At 39.5% G+C, this 22,869-nt stretch overlaps 2 protein-coding genes across 2 annotated transcripts; both read right to left on the bottom strand.

The window, feature by feature from the left end:
• Positions 1-10,950: 10,950 nt before the first annotated feature.
• LOC118647159 (vegetative cell wall protein gp1-like) lies at positions 10,951-11,859 on the bottom strand. The gene has a single exon (XM_036291436.1). It carries the CDS (start codon positions 11,857-11,859, stop codon positions 10,951-10,953), a length of 909 nt encoding a protein of 302 aa, XP_036147329.1.
• A 1,081-nt stretch (positions 11,860-12,940) lies between these two features.
• Positions 12,941-15,903, bottom strand: LOC118647162. The gene is made up of 2 exons (XM_036291444.1): positions 15,183-15,903; positions 12,941-15,102 (listed from the first exon to the last, which is right to left on the bottom strand). The coding sequence occupies exons 1-2, from the start codon at positions 15,901-15,903 to the stop codon at positions 12,941-12,943; spliced, it is 2,883 nt and encodes a 960-aa protein (XP_036147337.1).
• Positions 15,904-22,869: the final 6,966 nt, after the last annotated feature.

Genomic DNA, 22,869 nt, shown 5'->3' on the forward strand with positions numbered 1-22,869 from the left:
GCTAAGTTCACGTGACGGTAGCACCCCAATAATAAAAAAAGCATAAACAGAAAAACAAATATACCAGAATTTTCTGTTTATTTTCTTTAAAAAACTGTAAAGAGATATAAAAAATAGAAGGTTATCAAAGTACCAGTACTCAGAATTATCGTACCGCAACGATGTAAGAGAAAATGGTTAAAAATAAAAAGCTAACAATACCACGACAACTTATAAAATACTACTTTTGCAATCAAATACTCGTAAAATATACAATTTTTTAATGTTTAACTTGTAAAATAACTTTAAAAAGCCTTAAAATTCACGAAAATATAAGAGTAAAGTTTCCTTAATTAATTGCTGCATCGACTGTGGCATCGAAATAATTTTCTATTTATCTACTTATAAAATATTCTGGTCCCAAATTTTTTACTCAACATTTAACTTGTGCAACTCAATTGTTAATGCGCGCACGCAAGAGTAAACTACCTTAAAAAAATAAATTGCTACATCGACTATACTGACTATAGTATTAAAATGATCACGTATTTATGTTCTTAAAATATCCAGGTCCCGAATTTTTTACTCAATTTAACTTGTATAACTCGATTGTTAATGCACGCATTAAGATAGTTTACTCTTGTGTGCGCGCATTAACAATTGAGTTGCACAAGTTAAATGTCGAGTAAAAAATTCGAGACCAAAGTATTTTAAGAGCAGATAAATAGACGATCATTTGGTACCAGTCGATGCAGCAATTAATTTTTTAATGATACTTAACTCCGGTATTTTTATAAATTTTAGAGCTTTTTAAAGTTATTTTACAAGTTAAACATTCTAAAATTGTATGTTTTACAAGTATTTGATTGAAGAATTATTTTATAAGTTGTCGTGGTATTATTAGCTTCTTATTTTTAACGATTTTCTTTTACATCGCTGTGGTACGATAGTTCTGAGTACCGGTACTTTGATAACCATTCAATATTTTTAATATCTGTTTACAGTTTCTTAAAACAAAAGATAAGCAAAAAATTTTGGTATGTTTTTTTGTTTACGCTTTTTTTATTAGGTGCTACCATCACGTAAACTTAGTACCCCCATTTTTGGTCTTCTCTCTTGCAAACGAGTAGGAACAAAAAATTTGGGACTAGGACAGAAAATTAACAGATAATCAGCAGAAGATAATGCGATATTTCCGAACTTTCCTTTTAGAACTGACGTAAAGATAACTTAGTAATAAAGTCTTCTCATTTATAATTTCAATTTAATTTAATTTATATTAATTAACTATGACTTGGTTAGGATGTTGATGCATATATTAATAAACTATAACTTGGTTAGGTGTAAGAGGGAATGGTCGTGTGATGGTGATAGTGTGTAAATGGGATAGCGTTAAGTAGGTATTTAGAGATTTAGGATAAAAAAATAGAAGTAAAAGGGAAAAGAGGAGAGTAAAGTTGATGGGGAATTAAAGGCAACGTGATAGAAGTAGGAAAAAAGGATAGAAGATGGGGCAGAAAGATCGCGATTAGAGAGACTAGAATGCATAGGCAAGCGCGGGAAAATGTACAGAGAAAGGAGAGAAGAAAAATAGAGGAGGATAGAAAAGGGCCAAAGGAAGCGGATAAGAGAGAATTAAGTAAGGTAGAAAAAATTTAGGGAGATAATTAGGCGATAAAGCGAGGATGAGAATATATGTAGATAAGAAAGAGAGGTAATATAGAGGTAATATACGTAGATAAGAAAGAGGTAATATATATAGGATAGTAAGAATATGTAATAGTAAATGAAATTGTTTGCATAAGATTAAGGATTTTAGAGTAGAGGAAAAAGTTTATTCAAATCACAGCCTCTAGGCGATAAAATTGAAAAGCAGAAAAAGGAGGAGAAAAGGCCTGCTGAAAGAAGAAGAAGAGGAAAGGATTGCAGAAAGAAGATCAAGAATAGGAGAGGACAATGAAGCAAAGCGCATACACGAGGAAAAAGCCGAAAAGGTAAATGGAAGATCCTGGGTAACGGGCAATAGAATTCTGGACGAAATTATAGGATATAATCCAGAAAGCAACAATAAAAAAAGGGTAGAGAAAAGAAAAGATTTAGGGTGCGTTCGGGGAGACGCTATTAGCGCTACCAGCATCAGTCCATCTTCATTACTCATTAAAAGTAGAACAAAGATAAACTGATGCTGAAAGCGCTAATAGCGTCTCCCAGAACGCACTCATAGATTACAAGGTCTGGTAAAATAGAGACTGTACAACAGAAGAGGAAAATGTAAAGGATCTTAAAGAGACAGAAGAAAGAATTACGAAAAAGAATCAATCAGAGAAGAAGAGTAAAAAAAAGGGCTTTCTAGACCAGAAGCAAGATAAAGGAAAAGAAAAAGAGGAAATAGATTTTAAAGTCTGAAAATGCAATGGAATTATGGAAATACATAACTAAGAAAAAAGAAGAAAAAAGCGAATAAAAAACAACGTAGGTAAGGAAAAAGGAAAATTTACTTGGTGAAACTATTGGGTGGAACAGAATTGTATGAGAGAGAAGAGACAAGAAAAAATATCAAGGTAAAGGAACAATGAACTTTATTTTGCGCAAAAATAAGTTCTTTTTGCTACCATACTGCGCAAAAAGGGAAAGAAAAGTAAAAGGTTTTCACCTTCTTTATGGATTGGATTTGAAAGCAGCTCACGATAACGTAAAAAGAGAAAAAATTTTAAGATGTACACTAGAGGAATTAGGAAGTATGAAGCCAGACGAATAGAAGATTGAAAAAAAGTACAAGGACATGAGAGTGACGCTAAGGACAGAAAGGTTGGCAAAAGTTTGCAGTAGGAGACAAAGAAAGCTGTGAGATGGGTTCTTTGGTTTTCAGTTTGTAATAGATAGCGAAATTAGATAGGTACGCACAAAATAGAAGAACAGGAGATATATAATTAGTTCAAGAGAGGATATGATCACAAAAGTAGACGTAGAAGTAACAGAAAGTAGAGGGAAAGGCTTAAATAGAAAGGTTAGATATAGTTATAAGTTCTTATAAGATTGTAAACAGAGAAAAAATGAAATAATAGATGAAAGAAGAACGATAAAATATAACTAGATTGTAATATAGGTACTCTCTAAATTTTTTAGAGTAAAAATACTGCCACTACAATTTTTCAAGTAATTTTCCACTCAATAAGAGTTAGAATTTACTCCAATAAAGTTCATTTTTAACTTTTATTGGAGTGAAAAATCACTTAAAAAATTAGTGGCAGTATTTTTACTCTAAGAAATATAGAGAGTAAGGATTTTGCAATTAAAACGATACAATAAGGTATATTATATTAAAGATGCTAGGAAAAAAAAAAGAAAAATGGACAACGAACAAGGTATGGAATCTAGGAGTAAGGATTTGTAGAAATAATTTTTAATAGAGGAAGGTGAAAGGAAAGACAGAAGAAAGAAAAAGAAAAAAAGGTTTTTGTGGAAAGATTAGTAAATAAAGGGAGAAGAGTTATAAGGATGTATAGGTTGAAAGACTGTAAGCAAAGTGATAGGAAGATAGGAAGATACTGCCGAGAAAAGTTCAGATAGGATAATATTGTATTTTATATAGGATTCTCTTCTTGACCTTGAGATGCTAAAGAGAATGAAGATTATTATTATAAGTAGAATTCTTGCGACAGCAAAAATGTAGGATTATAGCAGATAAGATCTATAATGTTATGATATTAATAAAATCATGCAACGTATCAGTTAGGATAGATAAATATAATTAAATGAATGGAGGAATGAGTGTGATAAGAAAAATTGTAAACCAAATCCCCTTCTTGGCAAATGTAATGCTAAAGTGAATAAAGAATACAGTAGAAAATTCGTTCTACTGTAATTTTGTTTATTGAAATTATTGTTATAAGAAACAGTAATTTCAAATATACATTTCAACATTCACCAGCATAGAACTTTTCAATTTTATTACAATAACGTTGCAGTAAGATTATATTCTTCTTATAGTATTGCTACGATATAACTAAAAGATTTTCAATGCTTATGTATTATTCTATTGAATAGATTATGTTCGAAAGACAATTTTACTAAAAAATGTATCTGTATGTAAAGAATTTACCATTTTTTGTAATAAATTATTTTCGAATAAAAGGGGGAATTTTAAAGATGTTTCTGAGAATCGATAGATCAGTAACTGCACTTTAAGACTAACAAAATTATCATCGCACAGTATATATGAACTAAAAATATTAAATTAATAGAAAAATTATATTTAACACCAAGAACCGTTGCAGACCAAAAAGATGATTTTAACATTTATCTACTTTTAAAATATTTATCGGTCAAAGAATTAATTTACTATTGTAAAAAAATTATGTCACTATAGTCTTTTAAAATTTTACACAGAGAAGAAATTTCAGAACATAATCTTATGCAATAGAATAATATTAAAATTTATTTTTTCATTATTTATTTAGGATTTAGGAACATAAGGAATGTAAAAAATGTAAAATTTATACATACTCAATTTATCTCCTGCTTTAAACATATTTGTAAATTGTATCTTACTTATTTGGTTAACAAATGTTAATGCAGTGTCAATAAGATGTAGTTCAAATCTATTCGCTGGATGCATTCACTAAAGCCGTAGTCTTTTTTGGGATAGCAGTAAACTATTGCTACTGAAATTATCTTTTTCACGCGTTTTCTGAGGTAATCTGCTACAGTATAAATGAAAGATTTTTTATGCTTTTGTATTATAACTACCCAGACAACACGCATGTCTAAAAGACATCTTTAAGACGTCTTAAAAGAGACGTCTTTGAGACTTTATTAAAAGACGTCTTTATGACGTCTTAAAATCGTCTTATTTTAGACGTCTCTCTTAAGACGTCTAAAATACGTCTTTTTAAGACATATTCTTTGAGACGCCATTTAGACGTCTTTACGACGTCTGAGAAAGACGTTTTTAAGACGTCGAATGACGCACATAACCAAATCTGCCGTGTGATGCGATCAAGTCGATCGACGTGCTTATCCCGTATCAATTTTTGAACTCTTGCACGTATCGCGTGTGTGTTGGGACGTTTTGTCCCGGTTTGCTGTGTAACGCAGCCGAGTGTGAATACGTTAATACAACACAACTTTTTAACTCTCGTACGTATCGCGTGTGTAGGCTGTTATTGGAAATAATTAACCTTTCTGACAACATTTCTGACAACAGTTTTTGACAATTAATAAACCGGACGATAATAGTGTTGCGCTTAAGTTGCTGTAAAATATGTGACTGAATCCAGTATCTCTGTAAAATTCTGTAATTTCCAATCACGAAAACATGAAATAAAATTGAAATATATAATATAAAATTTTTTATTTATAAAAAAACTTATCTTAATAATAAAATAAAAATAATGAAATATAAATATAAAGTATTTTGTTTAAAATAATAAAAAATAAAAAATAATAAACCTAGCTTTTGGAATCCTTGGTGGAAAAATTTTCTACAAAATTCTAAAAAACTACAAAAATTTACAAAAGTGTGTTTCAAATTTAGCATTTTTCTGTAAAAACTACAAAAAAATGCCAGAATTGGAATACTTTTGTAAATTTTTGTAGTTTTTTAGAATTTTGTAGAAATTTTTTCGCCAGGGATGTCTAAAATAATTTTTATATAAGACGTCTCAAAAACGTCATAAATAAAAAAAATTAGACGTCTTTTAGACGTCTTAAAAACGTCTTAAATCGGGTCATAAGACGTCTTAAAGTCGTCTAAAAGACGTCTTTCTGATAGTTTTATAAGACGTCTTATAGAAATATAAGACGTCTTTTAGACGTCTTTAAGACGTCATAATGTTCTCTGGGTATTCTATTGCATAGATTATGTTCTGAAGATAATTTTACTAAAAAAATGTGTCTTTACGTATAAAATTTATTATTTCTATCAATAAATTATTGTTTAATAAATAAGGAAATTTTAAAGATGTTTTCGATATTTAGATTAGTAATTGCGTTTTAGAGGACTGACGAAATTATTGGCCCGCAGTTTATATGATCTAGAAATATTGAATTAAAAGAAAAATGTTATTATATTCAGCATTAAGAACCACTTCAGATCAAATAGGCGATTTTAACATTTATTTATGTTTAAAACATTTATCGCTCAGAGAATTAGTTCATTATTATTGTAAGAAAATTATGTTACTAGTCTTTTTGATAAAATTTTCCTCGTCGGAGAAATTTCGGAACATAACCTTATGCAATAGAATAATAATCATAGTATTATAAATTTGTTTTCATTATTTATTTAGGATTTAGGAACATATACTATGGAATGTAAAAAATATAAAATTTATACATACTCTATCTCCTTCTGCTTTAACAATGTTTGTAGATTGTATCTTACTTATTAGATCAACAAATGAGACGTAATTCAAATCCGTTCGCTGGATGCATTCACTAAAACCGTAATCACTTTCTGGATGGCAATGAACTATTAATACTCAAATTATCCTTTTCGCGCGTTTTCTGAGATGACTTGCTATGGCTGCTATCCCTCGATCCTCGATTCACTACTACTGACTCACTACTGACTACACAAAGCCGACGAGTGCGTTGCCGGACTTGATGCTTTGTCACCTAGTCGGTGTGACGCAAAGCTGTAGTGGTGACAACGCACACGGAAGAAGCCGTGTACGTGTGCTGCTCGGCGCTCACATGTACACGGCTTCTTTCGTGTGCGTTGCCACCACTACAGCTTTGCGTCACACCGATTAGGTGGCAGCGACGACGCGATGACAAAACTGCCGATCGTACGTGCGACGCTATTGGTTTGTTGCGTTGCCATGCCCCAACATGCTCCTACTCATTCCAACGCACTCTAATACCATTGGCGTCATCGGAATCAACGTATAGGAGTGTGGTGGGGTGAATAGGAGCATGTCGGGGCATGTGATGCGAACAGATCCTTAAGGTTTGTTTTTTATTCCTGCACTGCTGCACTAGTGCAATAAGTTAGAATGAGAAAAAATATATTTGTTTTATTCTAATTTCTAACTTATTGCACCAGTGCAGTAGTGCAGGAATAAAAAACAAATCTTTAATCTCAGAACTCAGGAGCGTCGCTACATGAAAAATGCGTTGGATCCCGCGAAATCGTTACCAAAAAATTTGTTAAATATGTTTTATTTTCGCAAATGTTATGTTCTCTCTTGATAATATATTATACATGTGTTATGAAAACACATATAATAATAATTTATAAGAATAAATAATAATTAACATTTTAATAATAACTTTCTACTTTTTACCAATGAAATACTATTTGTTGCGTTCTTTATTTTCTCAGTGAGCTTGTTTTACTAAATAATGAAGAAAATCAGAAAAAGTAAAAAATAACAAAATATAAATTAAACTATTAATTAATTGAGCTTGTAAAAATTTTGAGCTTCTTATAAGAGAACTCTTAAAGTTGTTAATAATTGGTTTTCATATAAGTTATTTAAATGTAAAAAAACCCTGTTCCTGGCATTTTTAGCAACGAGTCTGTTTCTGAGAAAATAAATTCAAAGTTTTCAAAAAATTGAGATTTTCAGACGTGTCCCATATGTGCTCGAAGTTTCAAACGTTTGTTAAGCAATCGAGTACGGCTCATCATACTCGTATATAGGTTTGCGTTTCGCTCCTGATTAATTTTTTTTATAAACTGATAAATATTTTATATTAATTAAATCTCTATATTGTAAATGTAAATAAATGTTTACAATAACATTTTTATTTAGTATTAAATTATTAATCAAATTTCATAATTATACAGTATTACTGTCAATTTTAACTAACATTTTCTGTATCCAACGTTTTTAAAATTGTTTTGTATTTTAATATTTTAAAAGAAATTTTTTGTGAAAGATCTTTGTTTGTGTTTGTATTTTTGTGTTTATTATTTCAAATTTATTGAAGGAAGAATAATTTTCTGAATGTAAATGGTTTGTTTTTCCGTATTTCCTTAAAAACATCATGTAACTATAAAAAAATTGTTTTTATAAGAAGTTTATAGTGCTTGTCAATTTTATGCTTTGAACGTTTCTATGATAAATATCATCCTTAAGAATGTACAAAATAAGTATAATTAAATATAATCGCATAAAATAAAATTACATATTTTTACTTATTTATTTTATTTTTTATTACAAATTAAAAATTAAATTTAATAAAAATTAATAAAAATGTCATTGTAAGTTTATATAGATATAATATATTATATAGATTTAAAATAGAACCTTTATCATTTTACTTAAAAAAATTAAGTAGGAGCGGGATACAAACATCGTACAAGTTGCGCAAGACAGACAACACAATGTCCAAAATCGGGACATAAGACGTCTTAAAAACGTCTTTAATTATATTTTAAAAGATGTCTAAAAGACGTCTTATGTCCTGATTTTAGACATTGTGCTGTTTGAGATGTTATTCGGTGAGCCGTACTCGACTGCTCGATAAATGATCGAAGTTCTTAGTACATTAGACTCGTCAAAAAACCTTGATTTTTTCGGAAATTTAATTTTTTATTTTTTCGGAAATTAAGTCATGTCGCTAAAAACTCTACTTAGCTATACAGGGGCAATCTTTTTACCACATATATAATTATCATCAAAATCGATTATTATTATGCCAGATGATCCTCGTGTAAGTAAAGCGTTATAAACCAAGAACCAGCAACAAAAATTCAACGTGATTCGGTACAAGGGTAATTTATGCTTAAAATGTTAGTATTATTCTTAATTATGAGAAAGTTCAATTGGCAGAAGGCAGTCTAGGGGCTGGAAGCGTGGGTGAGCGACTAAACATACAAATTTTGAAGGAAAAAAACGTGATAGATACAAGGCTGAAAATTGGTATTTACATTGTTTTTGTAAATGTAATGAAGGAAAAAAATTGGCAGAAGCGTAGGTGGAGGCTGAAGGATTGGCAGAAGTCATCAACGTTATAAAAAAATTACTGAAAAATACGTGATAAGGTACACTTCTGCCAATTTGCATATTTATTTGTCAGGTAATATAAAAACTGTATATAAATCAGTAGAAGTGAAAAAGGAGGATTAATATTGAAAAAGTTGACGAAATGTATGTAATGCTTATCAGCCGTTGTCGTTATTCTTTCGCTGTTTGTTTTTTTTTTTTTTTTTTTACGGTTACGCAGCGCAGTTGAGATCAGCGATGCCAGTTCAGATGCTTTCGCTAGCGGAGGGACACCCCCATTCCTCGGACAGCATCAAGCGGCGAGAGCATCTGCCGTCTCCTTTGCTCCTAGCTCCGTCTCTTTCTCACTCAAACTACGCGTTACATACATTTCATCAACTTTTTTAGTATTAATCCTTCGTTTTTAGTTCTACCGATTTACATACAGTTTTTATATTATCTTACAAATAAATATGCAAATTAACAGATGTATCTTATCACGTATTTTTCAGTAATTTTTTTATAACATTGATGACTTCTGCCAATCCTTTAGCCTCCACCTACGCTTCTGCCAATTTTTTTCCTTCATTACATTTACAAAAACAATGTAAATACCAATTTTCAGCCTTATACCTTATCACGTCTTTTTCCTTCAAAATTTGCATGTTTGGTCGCTCACTCACGCTTCCAGCCCCCAAACTGCCTTCTGCCAATCAAGCTTTCTAATAATTAATAATAATACTAACATTTTAAGCATAAATTGCCCTTGTACCGAGTCACGTTGAATTTTTCTCACTGGCTCTTGTTCTATTACGCTCCCATTTCTTTCTTTTCGCTTTTCTTATACGCTTCGAGATTATTCTTTCGCTGAACAGAATATAGATGTCCAAGAGTAATCTTGACAACGCACATATACGGATACAATATGATAAATTGCAAAAATATTCTCTACCATAAAAATGTAACCGTGAATTTTCAATTGTAATGTGCTACGGATAGCCGCGGTTAGTTCAGGGTTCGGGCGGCGGGCTGGTTGAATGAATGATGAAGGCAAGCGGTATACGTTTAACAATTAATATTTATTCTAAAATATCCTAGCTAATATATACAAAGTTCCTACTCTAACAACTTACGACTAAGATCTCGCTATGCGAGTCGCGGGCGATTGGTTCTGGCGACGTGTGTCGCGGAGCGCATGTGCGCGTTGGTTATTCGGTGCCGGATTGGCTGCGGCGGGCGTACGGCCCGTGTATCGGTCGGTGCGTCGATCGGCGTTAGCGGCCGGTCTTACGGATTACAATACTCGTGGCGGTGTAATCGCGGCGGTGTAATGCGTGGCGGCGTGCGTGTCGGTCGCGGTGGTAGCCGGATTGGCTGCGGCGTTGCGGTCGCGGCTGCGCGGTACGGTGCGGCGTTCGCATTCGCCGAGTCGGTCGGTGCGGCGTCACGATTGGCCGCGGCGGTGCGCGACTGCGCGGTACGGCGCGGAGCTCGGCTCGACAGCCACGGTGATCAGCTGTTCGACGATCAGCTGTTGATATCGTCGAGGATCATCCCGCGTGGATGATCCTCCGCGTCGGCGGTTTCCCCTCAGTACGGGGTCCCCGTGTGCGGTCGGGATCGGTAGCTCACTACGCGTACCGGGATCCGGGTGACGAGCGGGGCGGTGTTCTGCCACTCATTACGTGGCGCGAGGAAGCGCTCAGTACGCGCTAGTGCAGGAAGCCGGGTTTTAGGTTAAGTTCGGCACTCAGTGCGTGCTCTGGATGCTCAGCTCAATTCGCTGAGTGGATCGGTCGGCTCAATACGCTAGACCGGGGAGATCTGATCTCTTATCACCAGCGGAGGGCTTTTATAGCCCCCGTTTGGTGATAAGAGGAGCGGAGATGTGCGGGGAGAACGAGATAAGCGGAGGGGACTACACGAGGTAGGAGGGTAACGTATCTATATGCCTTAACGTGGCGGAGGAACGGCTCGTTACACCTCCCCCTCGGCAGACCCCGTCCCTATGTATAACGAAAAACGGATGCTTTATTTAATGAATATACCAGGACCCGTCGAGCTGGTGTTTCACCACGATGCGGTGCCCGAGGGCCTGGTGACGGTAGCGACGGCCTGGTGGTATGCGCTCCCACGGGATGGTCCGCAGGACTTCGCCGGGAATAGCGGATGGTCCGGGGGCTGGCGGCGACGGCGGTGGCGCGGATGATGATGGTGGCGGCGCTGGCTGGGTAAAGTACCCGGTCGGAGGCGGTGTCGGTGCCGGCGTCGGTTGTGGCCGGGTGAAGTACCCGGGTGAGGCGGGCGGCGTCGGCGGCCGCGTTGGTAGCGGCGGCTGCGCCAGCTCAGCGGTAGCGGTCTCGGTAGCGGCGGATGGTGGTCGAGCCGGTGGAGGCGGTGCGACGACCTGTCGGTGCGTTTCGACGGCGGAGGATGGCGGCGCGGGCGCTGGTATTGCCGCTGGTGGTAGTGCGGCCAGTCCCGTGATGTGTAGGGACGCGATGTCCGGCATTGGTGCAGGCGTCGGGCGTTCCTCCGGTGTAGCGGTTACCTCACCGTTGTCGTCGTCGTCGTCGTCCAGGTCCGACAACGTGGACCCGAACGTGGCGAGTAATACGCTCCGCCCGTTGTCGGCAGCTGGTGGTGCCTCGGCGTACAGCCGTTCCTGGCGAGAGCGCGTCGTCCTCTGGCGCGCCACTGCAGGCCGGCGGGGTCCGGATGGCGGCGCCGGAGCTGGTGTTGGAGCTGGCGCGGCGGTGCTGGGCGGCTTGTTCTCGTGCCGTTGGTTGCGCGCTGGTGTCCGGACGGAGGCCTCGAAGGGTCGGCTGCTCGTCGGAATACGTGGAGGCCCGGCGATGGCGCGGGCGAGGCGGTCTCGAAGCGAGCTCCTGGACTTTGGCATCCTGTTACTGCTATCGCTCACTTTCTGATCTGGTGGGCTCATCGTGCCTTTTTATATCCTCCGTTTTTGTTGTTATTCGGTGTCCGGACTCTCCTTCAGATCCTTCACATGTACGGCTCCTATAATCTTATTGTTGTCGTCGCGGAGTCGTACGATGACAGGCGACATGTGGCGGTCGACTGTATATGGCCCGGTGTATCGAGGCGCCAGTTTTCCCGCGAAGTTTTCCTGCGCGTTGGAGAGCGGATGTAGACTTGCTGGCCGATCTCGGGTCTCCAGTCGCGTCTTCGCAGGTTGTAGTATCGGGCTTGCCTTGCGGTTGCTTCTTCCTGGCGGCGTGTGGCGATTTCGAATCGGTCGCGCAATTTTTGAATTTGTTGCGCCCGCGCGGTAGGTCGGCCGGCTGGCAGGTCCTCCTCCAGGGTTTGTTCGGTCCGGGCTCGTAGCGTGCCGGGTGCGGTAAGTTCGTGGCCATATGTGAGCATTGCTGGTGTATACCCGGTGCTTTCATGAACGGCGGTGTTGGCGGCGAACGTTAGTTGTGGTAGATGGCGGTCCCAGTGGCGGTGGTTTTGGTCGACGAATTGCGCGACCATCGTTTTGAGCGTTCTATTGGCTCGCTCGACCGGATTGCATTGCGGCGAGTATGGCGGCGTTTTTCGATGTTCGATGCCGGCTTGCGCGAGTAGGTCCGTGAATTCGCGGCTGATGAACTGGCGGCCGTTGTCTGTGATGATCTGGCGGGGGCATCCGTGTTGTAGTATGACTTCCTTTTCGACGGCCCTTGTCACGGCGGCGGCGGTGGCTTGCCGTAGTGGCTTCGTTGTTAGCCATTTTGTAAAAATGTCTTGGCACACTAGGATCCAGGTGTGGCCTTCGGAGGATCTTGGTAGCGGTCCTATGAGGTCGATGACTATGACCACGTTAGGTGCATCCACACTGGCGTGGTGCATGCGTCCGGCCGTTTGTTGCTGCGATGGTTTGTGCTCCCGGCAGTTCGCGCAGCGGCGGACGTATTGTGTTGCCTGTCGAAACATTCCTGGCCAGTAGTATTTTTGTGCCAGTCGGGCCAGCGTCTTTGCGATCCCCAGGTGGCCGGCGATAGGGGCGTCGTGACACTCCTTCAGGACTTCTTGTCTCTGTTGTTGCGGTACGCAAGCTTCCATGCGGTCGGTTCGTCGTTGTCATCGGTGGAATGGCGCTCGTGAAAGTGGCGGTACAGGTTGCCATTCTGTATTGAATAGTCTGGCAGCTTCTCTGGTTTTTCCCGAACGGTCTGCATCGTACGCTGATGCCACTTGCATGTCGGTGTCACGGCTGCCAGTGCTTGTCCGGTGTTGTCGTTCTCCTCTTCATCCTCCCCCTCCTCTAGGGGCTGACGCGACAAGGCGTCGGGCACGTAATTGAGGGCGCCTTTCCGGTACTCTACCTTGAAGTCGTGTTGTTGTAGGGCCACTGCCCATCGTGCCAAGCGGCCGGTCGGGTTTTCCAGCGAGCGGAGCCAGCGGAGAGAGAAGTGGTCGGTGATGACACGGAACCGATATCCTTCCAGGTACGGCCGCATTTTCTCTATGCCCCATACGACCGCGAGGCACTCTTTCTCGGTTGCGGAATAGTGCTTCTCAGGTTGTCTCAATGCTCTGCTTGCATATGCGACCACGCGCTCCTGTCCCTCGATCGTCTGTGTTAGGACTGCCCCTAGTCCTGCGTCGCTGGCGTCTGTCTGCAGGACGAAAGTGGCCGAGAAGTCCGGGCAATGAAGTACTGGTGCGGAGGCGAGGCTGTTTCGTATGTCTTCGAAGGCCCGTTGCTGGCTGGCGGTCCACTCCCATCGCCTGTTTTTCCGGAGGAGGTCGTTTAACGGTGCGGCCAGTGTTGCTATGCCGGGAATGAAGCGGCGGTACCAGGAAGTCATTCCTAGAAATCGTCGGAGGGCCGGTAGGGAGGCGGGCGGCGGGATCTCCATGATGGCCTTTACTTTGTCCGGGTCAGTTCTTAGTCCCTCCTGGTCGACGACGTGTCCGAGATATTTTAGGCTGGGCCGCGCGAAGTGGCACTTGTCCGTGTTGATCTTCAGGTTTGCGTCTAGCAACCGTTGCAGTACCTCGCGGAGATTGCGGAGGTGTTCGTTAAATGTCCTTCCGAGCACCACTATGTCGTCGAGGTAGGCGAAAGCTCGCGGCTCCATGTCCGGGCCGATAACGCGGTCCAGCAGTCGCTGGAATGTAGCTGGTGCGGCGTGGAGTCCGAAGGGCATCACTGTGAAACGGAACTGCCCCCTCCCTGGTATGGCGAAGGCGGTCATCGGTCGGCTGTCCGGGTGCAGGGCGACTTGCCAGTAGCCGTTCTTGAGATCGATGGTTGATAAGAAACGGGCTTCTCGTAGTTGGTCGAGAATGTGTTGCACTGGTGGTAGCGGGTAGGCATCTCGTACCGTGACTTCGTTGACCTTACGAAAGTCAATGCAGAAGCGGTACCGTCCGTCTTTCTTCTTTGCCAAGACCACGCCGGAATTCCAGGGACTGCTGGTAGGCTCGATGTGTCCTTCGTGCAGCATCTCGTCGATCTCTTTGTCAATGATCCCCTGTAGAGCGGGGTTAAACGTTCGGTATCGCTGCCGTATTGGTTCCTGGTCACTTTTTAGGCGGATGCGGTGTTCGGTGAGCGGCGTGGTGCCCCTTAGTTGTGTGAATTTCGGCAAGAACTCGTCCAGCAGTGCTTGTAGTTCCGCGTTTTGTTCATCGGAGCAGGCGGTGAGTCCGGTGGTTGGTTCAGCGGTAGATGTCTCGGCGGGTCGTAAGGCGGCGATCGTAGGGAGGCTCCAGCGGAACCCGGCTTTGTGCAGCAGGTGGACGCCGGCGATCACGGTGGAGGTCAGCCCTGGCAGCACATGGAAAGTCTGCAGTCCGTGATAGTGCCCCAGGCGTATGTGGACGCGCATTTCCTCGTTGATCTGGCCGGTTCGTCCGTCGGCCAGTTGTACGGCGGCGGCGATGCGGCGGACCTGAGCGTAGGGTCGTATGCGCTCGGCGGTATCCTCGGCCACGTACGACAGAATTGCGCCGCAGTCTAGTAGAGCGTCGTGTTGCTGCCCGGCGATCTCGATGGTCCCCCAGGGTCGCGGATCGGTTTGTTTGTCTCGGGGGCTAATGCTCGGTAGCTGGGCTTTTACGTGCCGGTGTCCGGGCTGGCAGTAGACCGGGAGGCCCCCTCGTTCTCTTCGGCCCGCTTGGCGTTTCCCGGCGTGCCGTGGCAGTTCCGGGTGAGTACCCCCTCTTTTCCGCACTGTGAGCAGAACAGCTTTGGGGGTCTCTTGCAGAAGCGGCGGGTGTGCCCCCGTTGTCCGCACCCCCAGCAGCACTCGCGGAAGTCGTACGCGGGGATGATGGCGGCGGCGGCGGTCTTCGGCTTCTCCTTGCCCTTCGGTGGTTGATATTCCCGTTCATAGCGCCTGGCGCGCTCGTAGTCATCGGTGAGCCGCAGTAGTCCCGGGAGGTCGAGGAAGTCATTGCGGCGCGCATATAGGTGGTACTCCGGCCGCAAGTTATGATAGATGCGCTCCAGGCGGTCCTCCGCGGTTATTCCTCCGTGGCGGCGCATCAAAGTCTGGAGTGCCGTCACGTACTCCCGTGTGGTCTCGTTCGGCCCCTGCGTTCTGCGGGCGATTTCGGCCTCTAGCTCGAAGCGGGTCTTGGTGGGCACGAAGTATCGCCGAAAATCTTTTTCGAAGTCCGCCCAGCTCCGCCAGTCGTCCCGGTTGTTGCGATACCAAAGTAGCGCCTGGTCTTTAAAAAGCAGCGGGAGGCACCGTTGTAATTGGGCCTGCGTCAGCCCGTAACTAAGGCGTAAATCCTCAAGACGCTCCAGGAAGGCGACGCCGTCCTTTCCGTCGAACTGGCACCCCCACTTGCGGACGGTATCGAGTAGTGCGGCGGTGTCCGAGAAGGTACCCCGGCGTCGTGTTCGGGGGGTTCCTCGGACGGTTTCGATTTCGTCTGCGCTGCTGTCGTCGGCCGTGGTTCCTCCGTCCATTATCTCTTGTTTGGCTGATCCGCCGGTGCGGAGTTTATCGCTCGTGGTCGGCATTATCGCGGTATTTTGCCTATTCATTCAACCAGTCCCTGTTCGGGCGCCATTTTGTAACCGTGAATTTTCAATTGTAATGTGCTACGGATAGCCGCGGTTAGTTCAGGGTTCGGGCGGCGGGCTGGTTGAACGAATGATGAAGGCAAGCGGTATACGTTTAACAATTAATATTTATTCTAAAATATCCTAGCTAATATATACAAAGTTCCTACTCTAACAACTTACGACTAAGATCTCGCTATGCGAGTCGCGGGCGATTGGTTCTGGCGACGTGTGTCGCGGAGCGCATGTGCGCGTTGGTTATTCGGTGCCGGATTGGCTGCGGCGGGCGTACGGCCCGTGTATCGGTCGGTGCGTCGATCGGCGTTAGCGGCCGGTCTTACGGATTACAATACTCGTGGCGGTGTAATCGCGGCGGTGTAATGCGTGGCGGCGTGCGTGTCGGTCGCGGTGGTAGCCGGATTGGCTGCGGCGTTGCGGTCGCGGCTGCACGGTACGGTGCGGCGTTCGCATTCGCCGAGTCGGTCGGTGCGGCGTCACGATTGGCCGCGGCGGTGCGCGACTGCGCGGTACGGCGCGGAGCTCGGCTCGACAGCCACGGTGATCAGCTGTTCGACGATCAGCTGTTGATATCGTCGAGGATCATCCCGCGTGGATGATCCTCCGCGTCGGCGGTTTCCCCTCAGTACGGGGTCCCCGTGTGCGGTCGGGATCGGTAGCTCACTACGCGTACCGGGATCCGGGTGACGAGCGGGGCGGTGTTCTGCCACTCACTACGTGGCGCGAGGAAGCGCTCAGTACGCGCTAGTGCAGGAAGCCGGGTTTTAGGTTAAGTTCGGCACTCAGTGCGTGCTCTGGATGCTCAGCTCAATTCGCTGAGTGGATCGGTCGGCTCAATACGCTAGACCGGGGAGATCTGATCTCTTATCACCAGCGGAGGGCTTTTATAGCCCCCGTTTGGTGATAAGAGGAGCGGAGATGTGCGGGGAGAACGAGATAAGCGGAGGGGACTACACGAGGTAGGAGGGTAACGGCCTCGTATCTATATGCCTTAACGTGGCGGAGGAACGGCTCGTTACCAAAAATAATGAGAAATTAATTAATAACAATACGCAAATTATTCTGCGTTCGCACAATTTAGCTCAAAGAGTCAGTCCAATTTTTATCATCATTAAGCGCGGAACACGACATTAGAAAGAACGATAAAAAAATATGTAAATACTAATCCATTATAGTAGTTATTTATACAACTCTTCCTAAAGCCAGTAGCATTAATGCATTTGATTTTCTTACATCGTTGAATGCCGCAAATGTACTCTATAATTTGGTATACGTACATTATAATAAATAAATATTTAAAGAGAACAATAATGTATAAGATTTAGAAAGAATTCTGCAATTATTAATAAGTCATAATACATAATACATAATACATAATACATAATACATAATACATAATACATAATACATAATACATAATACATAATACATAATACATAATACATAATACATAATACATAATTTTACATTTAAAAATAGAAATTTTTAACTTGTCTTCAAAGCATACGTTTAAATTTAAAATTTTCCTCACTAATCGCATATTTTGAGAACATTTGAAAAATTTTTATACGGTATTTGATAATTAGTATATCATTTATTATGGTTAGATAGAGCGCACTAAATTAAATCAAAAAGTCCTGTTTGACATTTTTGCAATAAGTTATAAATGACTAATTACTAAAAATGAATAAATACGGATGTGTTTATCGGGCTGATCGGGAAATAAAAGCGCGCGCCAAGATAAGATTAATTACTAACAAAAATATCGTCGTAAGTGGACATACTCGCAAGACTCACCGTTAAATGCAGCGTTGTGGCTCTCGGCTCGCTTTACTTTACATACACTATTTTTACATAGCATTAACATTTATATATATTTGTCATCGTATAGGCAGTATGTGTATCCTTATTTCATCAAAAGTAACAAGACGTGCATGATGCCAATTGCGCGCGAGCGATATATTAGTACTATTAGTATAATATATTGTTATTCATCTATGTATGATAAGTTACAAAAATATAATTAGTACTATTAGTATAATTATATTTTTGTTACTTATCATACATAGATGAAAAATAGAATAACGCTTTCAGCATAAGTAATCCAAAGCGAATGCAACCTCTATATACATGGTGTCAGAAATGAAAGAATTCAAACAAAAGCTGGAGGTAGTTTGAATTAAACCAAGAAGAGGTCATGTAAATTATAGTTATCAAGTGATTAATTGAACCTAAGAAAATAAGAATTTGGAAAGCTTTAGATACGGCAGACAAGAAGTATAGGTATTATCTGATATAGAGAAACGATATCAGCAAGCGATTGTAAACAATGTGTGCGGAGCGGACGGAAGAGGGTGACATAAAACACGCGAGAAGCGACGCGCAACATATAAGATATCATGTCGAAAAATACAATCGATATATCTTCTCTCTTTATTACATAACTGTAACTTTATCGTTTGTTCAATTCATACTTCTTTTCACACATTCATTTGCTCAAACGTTTAAATTGATTATTCGATAAATAATACAAATTTTGTACATATATGGTATACGGTTTTTCTTTGGTTTGAACCTTCAGTTTTCATTTGAGTAATTTTATTTTTGATACCCTGTATGTATAGAGTGTCGCAGAATAACTTAGATGATCCTATTGTTAGAGAAGTAAAAGTAAGAGGTAAACAAAAATATCCTGTACTATTTTACGATATTCGCAATTAACGAGTTATTAATAGCAAGTTATTAAAGTAATACGAAAAGGAATACGCAGAGAAAAGTACTCTGATTCGTATGATTTTAAAACTAATATCTCGATAGTTTGCCAAACATTGAGAATTAACGCAAAAGCAGGAGAGGGAACTGACATGCAACTTCTCTTGTCTACTGTCTGCCCTAAACAGTCCGAAATCAAGCGCCTAATATTGAAATTTTGCACAATTTGAAATATACAAAATATTAAATTATATTTTATGTATGTTTTGAAGACAAAACCATTAAAAAAGTAAGTTCTATGGCGAAACAAGTCACGATATCAAAAAAGGGGAAATATGCACAATTAGGACCTATACGTCGATAACTTTGACCTTAAGATATGTTGTTATGGACATAGTCCTGAATAATTCCTTGCAAGAATTACGTAGCGGACGGCATTAATGTAGGAGATGTAGTAAATTAAATACATAATATCGGTGCTTTAGATAAAGCGCGTGTGTGCGTACACACACACGCGGGAGGCGCGGGTGTTTTGCCCTTCCTCTCCCGCACTCACCTGCCGGTAGGGATGTTCTGGGCAGAAGTGCGCAAAAATATGGTGCCTACTTTATTGAGAAATAACTATAACTATAGTCAGTTAAGTCGTAATTTATTATCAACCAAATACGCATGGTACTTTTGTGTACTTTTGCTCAGAGCACATCGGTGAGGTGCGGAAAGAGGAAGGCGAAGGCCGCCTTTTTGCATTCTCTCGGTGTGTGTGTTTGTGTGTGTGTGTGTGTGTGTGTGTGTGTGTGTGTGTGTGTGTGTGTGTGTGTGTGTGTGTGTGTGTGTGTGTGTGTGTGTACACACACTTACTGCTTCCACCAAACGCAGTTTTCGTATGTTACATTACGAAAACAACAAGGTCAAGTATTAAATTAGGCAATTGTTATTTCAAACGGAATTGTTTCCGAATAGTTTTCTCATACGTGTCCAGGTCACATTATGTCATTGAAATCAGAGAGTACTTCATTAAATGCAACATTTACCGTTTTTTGTTATTTTTATGACGATATCTTAGAAAGTACAAGCGACCACCTAATTCTATTAACAGTTTTGAATTTAGGGAACAAAAATATCTACATAAAATCTACTACTTTTTAATTAATTTTTCGTATGGGCCCTAATTGTGTATATTTATCCAGAAAAGTGTTAACGCAATTCCTAACAGCGTTTTTAGCAATAATTTTTTTAAAAAGTTGCAAACAAATTTTTTTTTTACAATTTGTTATAAACAAATTAACAAATAATTACCCAAACTAAAATAAACCACGCCAATCAATTCTACGTAAAAAACCACGACGAAAATATGTATAACATGTCCATATCATAAATATCCATATTATGCACATAGAAACTGTTTATAAATTTTTTGTAATAAATGGCGATATTTACATAAACATATTATACATATTCTTGTTGTGGTCTCCCTAGAATCGATTAGCATGATTTATTTTAGTCTAGGATAATTATTTGTAAAATTGTTTATAACAAATTGTTTAAAAAATTGTTTTACAACTAACTTTTTTTTGCAAAAATCATTGCCAGGAATGCTGCCAGAAACTGCGTTAACACTTTTTCAACATCGTGACTCGTTTCGCCATGGAACTTAACCCATAGGTTAATGGGTTAATTTTTATCGTTATAAACATTCTTGTTTAATATTATACATAATAAATTATCATTATAAAGTAAAATTACAAGTAATACTGAATAAATAAATTATGATTTCAATGACTGTATAGTTTGAATCACACTCTAAAATATTTGGAAATTTTGTTCCCAAATTCATCATACTAGCGCCATCTGTTAGCGCTTATATAGAACTTAAATAGGACTCAAGCTATGCATTTAATATATATATGAAATGTCCCCAAACCATGCATTCAATATATGGATACTTTGAGACATGTCTTCAAAGTATACAAATGTCTTCAAAATATGCGTTTAATAAAAATTTTGTCCCCAAAGTAAACGTTTCACATATATATATATATATATTATATGTGAAACGTTTACTTTGGGGACAAAATTTTTATTAAACGCATATTTTGAAGACATTTGTATACTTTGAAGACATGTCTCAAAGTATCCATATATTGAATGCATGGTTTGGGGACATTTCATATATATATTAAATGCATAGCTTGAGCGGGACAAAATTTTTATTAAACGCATATTTTGAAGACATTTGTATACTTTGAAGACATGTCTCAAAGTATTTAAGTTCTATATAAGCGCTAACAGATGGCGCTAGTATGATGAATTTGGGAACAAAATTTCCAAATATTTTAGAGTGTGATTCAAACTATACAGTCATTGAAATCATAATTTATTTATTCAGTATTACTTGTAATTTTACTATATATATACAATATTAATAATAATAAAAGAATAGAAAAATAAATTTAAAACATTTTTTAACATTGTTATTGTATATTATTAGAAGTGGAAGGTTGATGAATTTTTTTTTTCATTAATCTTTTGCTAACTTATTAGCTTTTTTTATTTGTATATTTAATAAATTATTACAAATTTTTATTATTTGATTAATATTTTTATTGAAATTAATTTTATTATAATTTAAAAAAGACAATAAATTACATTAATATTAAAAAATTAAGTAACAAATAATAATAAATAATACGATTAATGATATTGATGATTGATATCAATTAATCTGCTTGACGCCCGCGACGCTTGAGATAAGCGGTCACGAGCGGGGGGAGGGGGAGCATAGGTGCCTTTCGTCAAGTATCAACGTGCTGGCCGCAAACGCACATTTTCGTGGCAGCCTTGAAGAAAAAGAGACGGATATCTCTTTTTAATATCCGAGTAGCGACAGAAAATAAGAACAGAAGTAGTATATATTATTTATAGATAATAAAAATATAGAACATAACACATAATACAAAATATAAATAATATATAAAAATTATAGCGCCAATGACTTATTTATTATGTACCGTCTGTTTTAATTTTTTTTTAATTGGTGCTGAAAATGTGTATATGTGCTATATGCAGATTTTTAATACTGGCAATGATTTTTGTAATCTATATTTCCTATGTATTACGCAAAAAATTTCCAAAAATCTATAGTGGCTCTAATTTGAATTATTCATTTTTTGTCGCGCTCCGTATCGTCGTAATTCTTTATCATCCTCTCGTACACTGGTAGCAGCGCCGCCGCGCCGTCGCCGTCGCCGTCGCTGTCGTTCTCTCGTACACCGGTAGCGGAGTCGGAAATACATATATACACATATAATATGTGGTTTGAGAGCATGTATCTTGTCATATGCTCGTATCCTTGCATCGCAGGCGATACCAAAATGTGGGCATTGAAGAAAAATTCTTACATTGCCTGGATTCGAATCAGAGTCAATCTGATCTTTTCAATGACGAACGGAGCGCTTTACCACCTGAGCCACAGTAGCTTACGATTTGTCCTGCTTTAATTTAGATATCTGCTACTACCATAGGCTGTGTTCGGAAACGTCACCCGAGTGCTCTTGGATATCATTCTATCTTGGATATCATTCTATCATTCTATCTTGTATTAATATTACATAATAATATAAAGGTACATAATGTTTATTAAAGAATAGATGCATAATGTAAAATTCATGTTTCACTTACGGCCTTTAGTGGTCTTTAGTATTTTATTATTTTTTAGATATAATCAAAAATAAAATATATGACCTTTATTCAAATATTGACATGTATACAATTTTTATTTATTAGTTGAAAAAAAGTTAAAAATTATTAAGTGCAAGGAATTAATTAATATACAAATAACAAATTTTTCTCCATTTATTTTGCAACTAACCGGTTTGATAATTTAGAAATTATTAGTTACATTACAATAAATATAAACAAATATAAAATTATATAACTAATAAAAATAATAATAAATTTATGAGATGTAATAGTGATATATTTTTATTAAAATTTTAGTTTTAATGGTTTTTCATTGTGTTATTACATTGTACGGAAAAATTGTTAATAATAAATCGTAATTTATTCGATGTGTGAGCTAATTGATATAATCGAGTGATTTGGGCTAAGGTCCACTTGATGCTATAAACATTTCAAAGCATTTTTTGATTGACCAATTTGTAAAATTCTTTGTTCCGATTGGTTAATAAAATATTA

Source organism: Monomorium pharaonis, chromosome 1 (assembly GCF_013373865.1).
Source record: "Monomorium pharaonis isolate MP-MQ-018 chromosome 1, ASM1337386v2, whole genome shotgun sequence".
Classification (NCBI taxonomy): domain Eukaryota; kingdom Metazoa; phylum Arthropoda; class Insecta; order Hymenoptera; family Formicidae; genus Monomorium; species Monomorium pharaonis.

Coding starts and splice junctions, on each gene's coding strand:
- LOC118647159 (XM_036291436.1), bottom strand. CDS start 11,859: ATGAGCCCACCAGATCAGAAAGTGAGCGATAGCAGTAACAGGATGCCA.
- LOC118647162 (XM_036291444.1), bottom strand. CDS start 15,903: ATGCCGACCACGAGCGATAAACTCCGCACCGGCGGATCAGCCAAACAA. Junction 15,103..15,182: donor CATCCCCGCGTACGACTTCC/GCGAGTGCTGCT, acceptor TTCTGCTCACAG/TGCGGAAAAGAGGGGGTACT.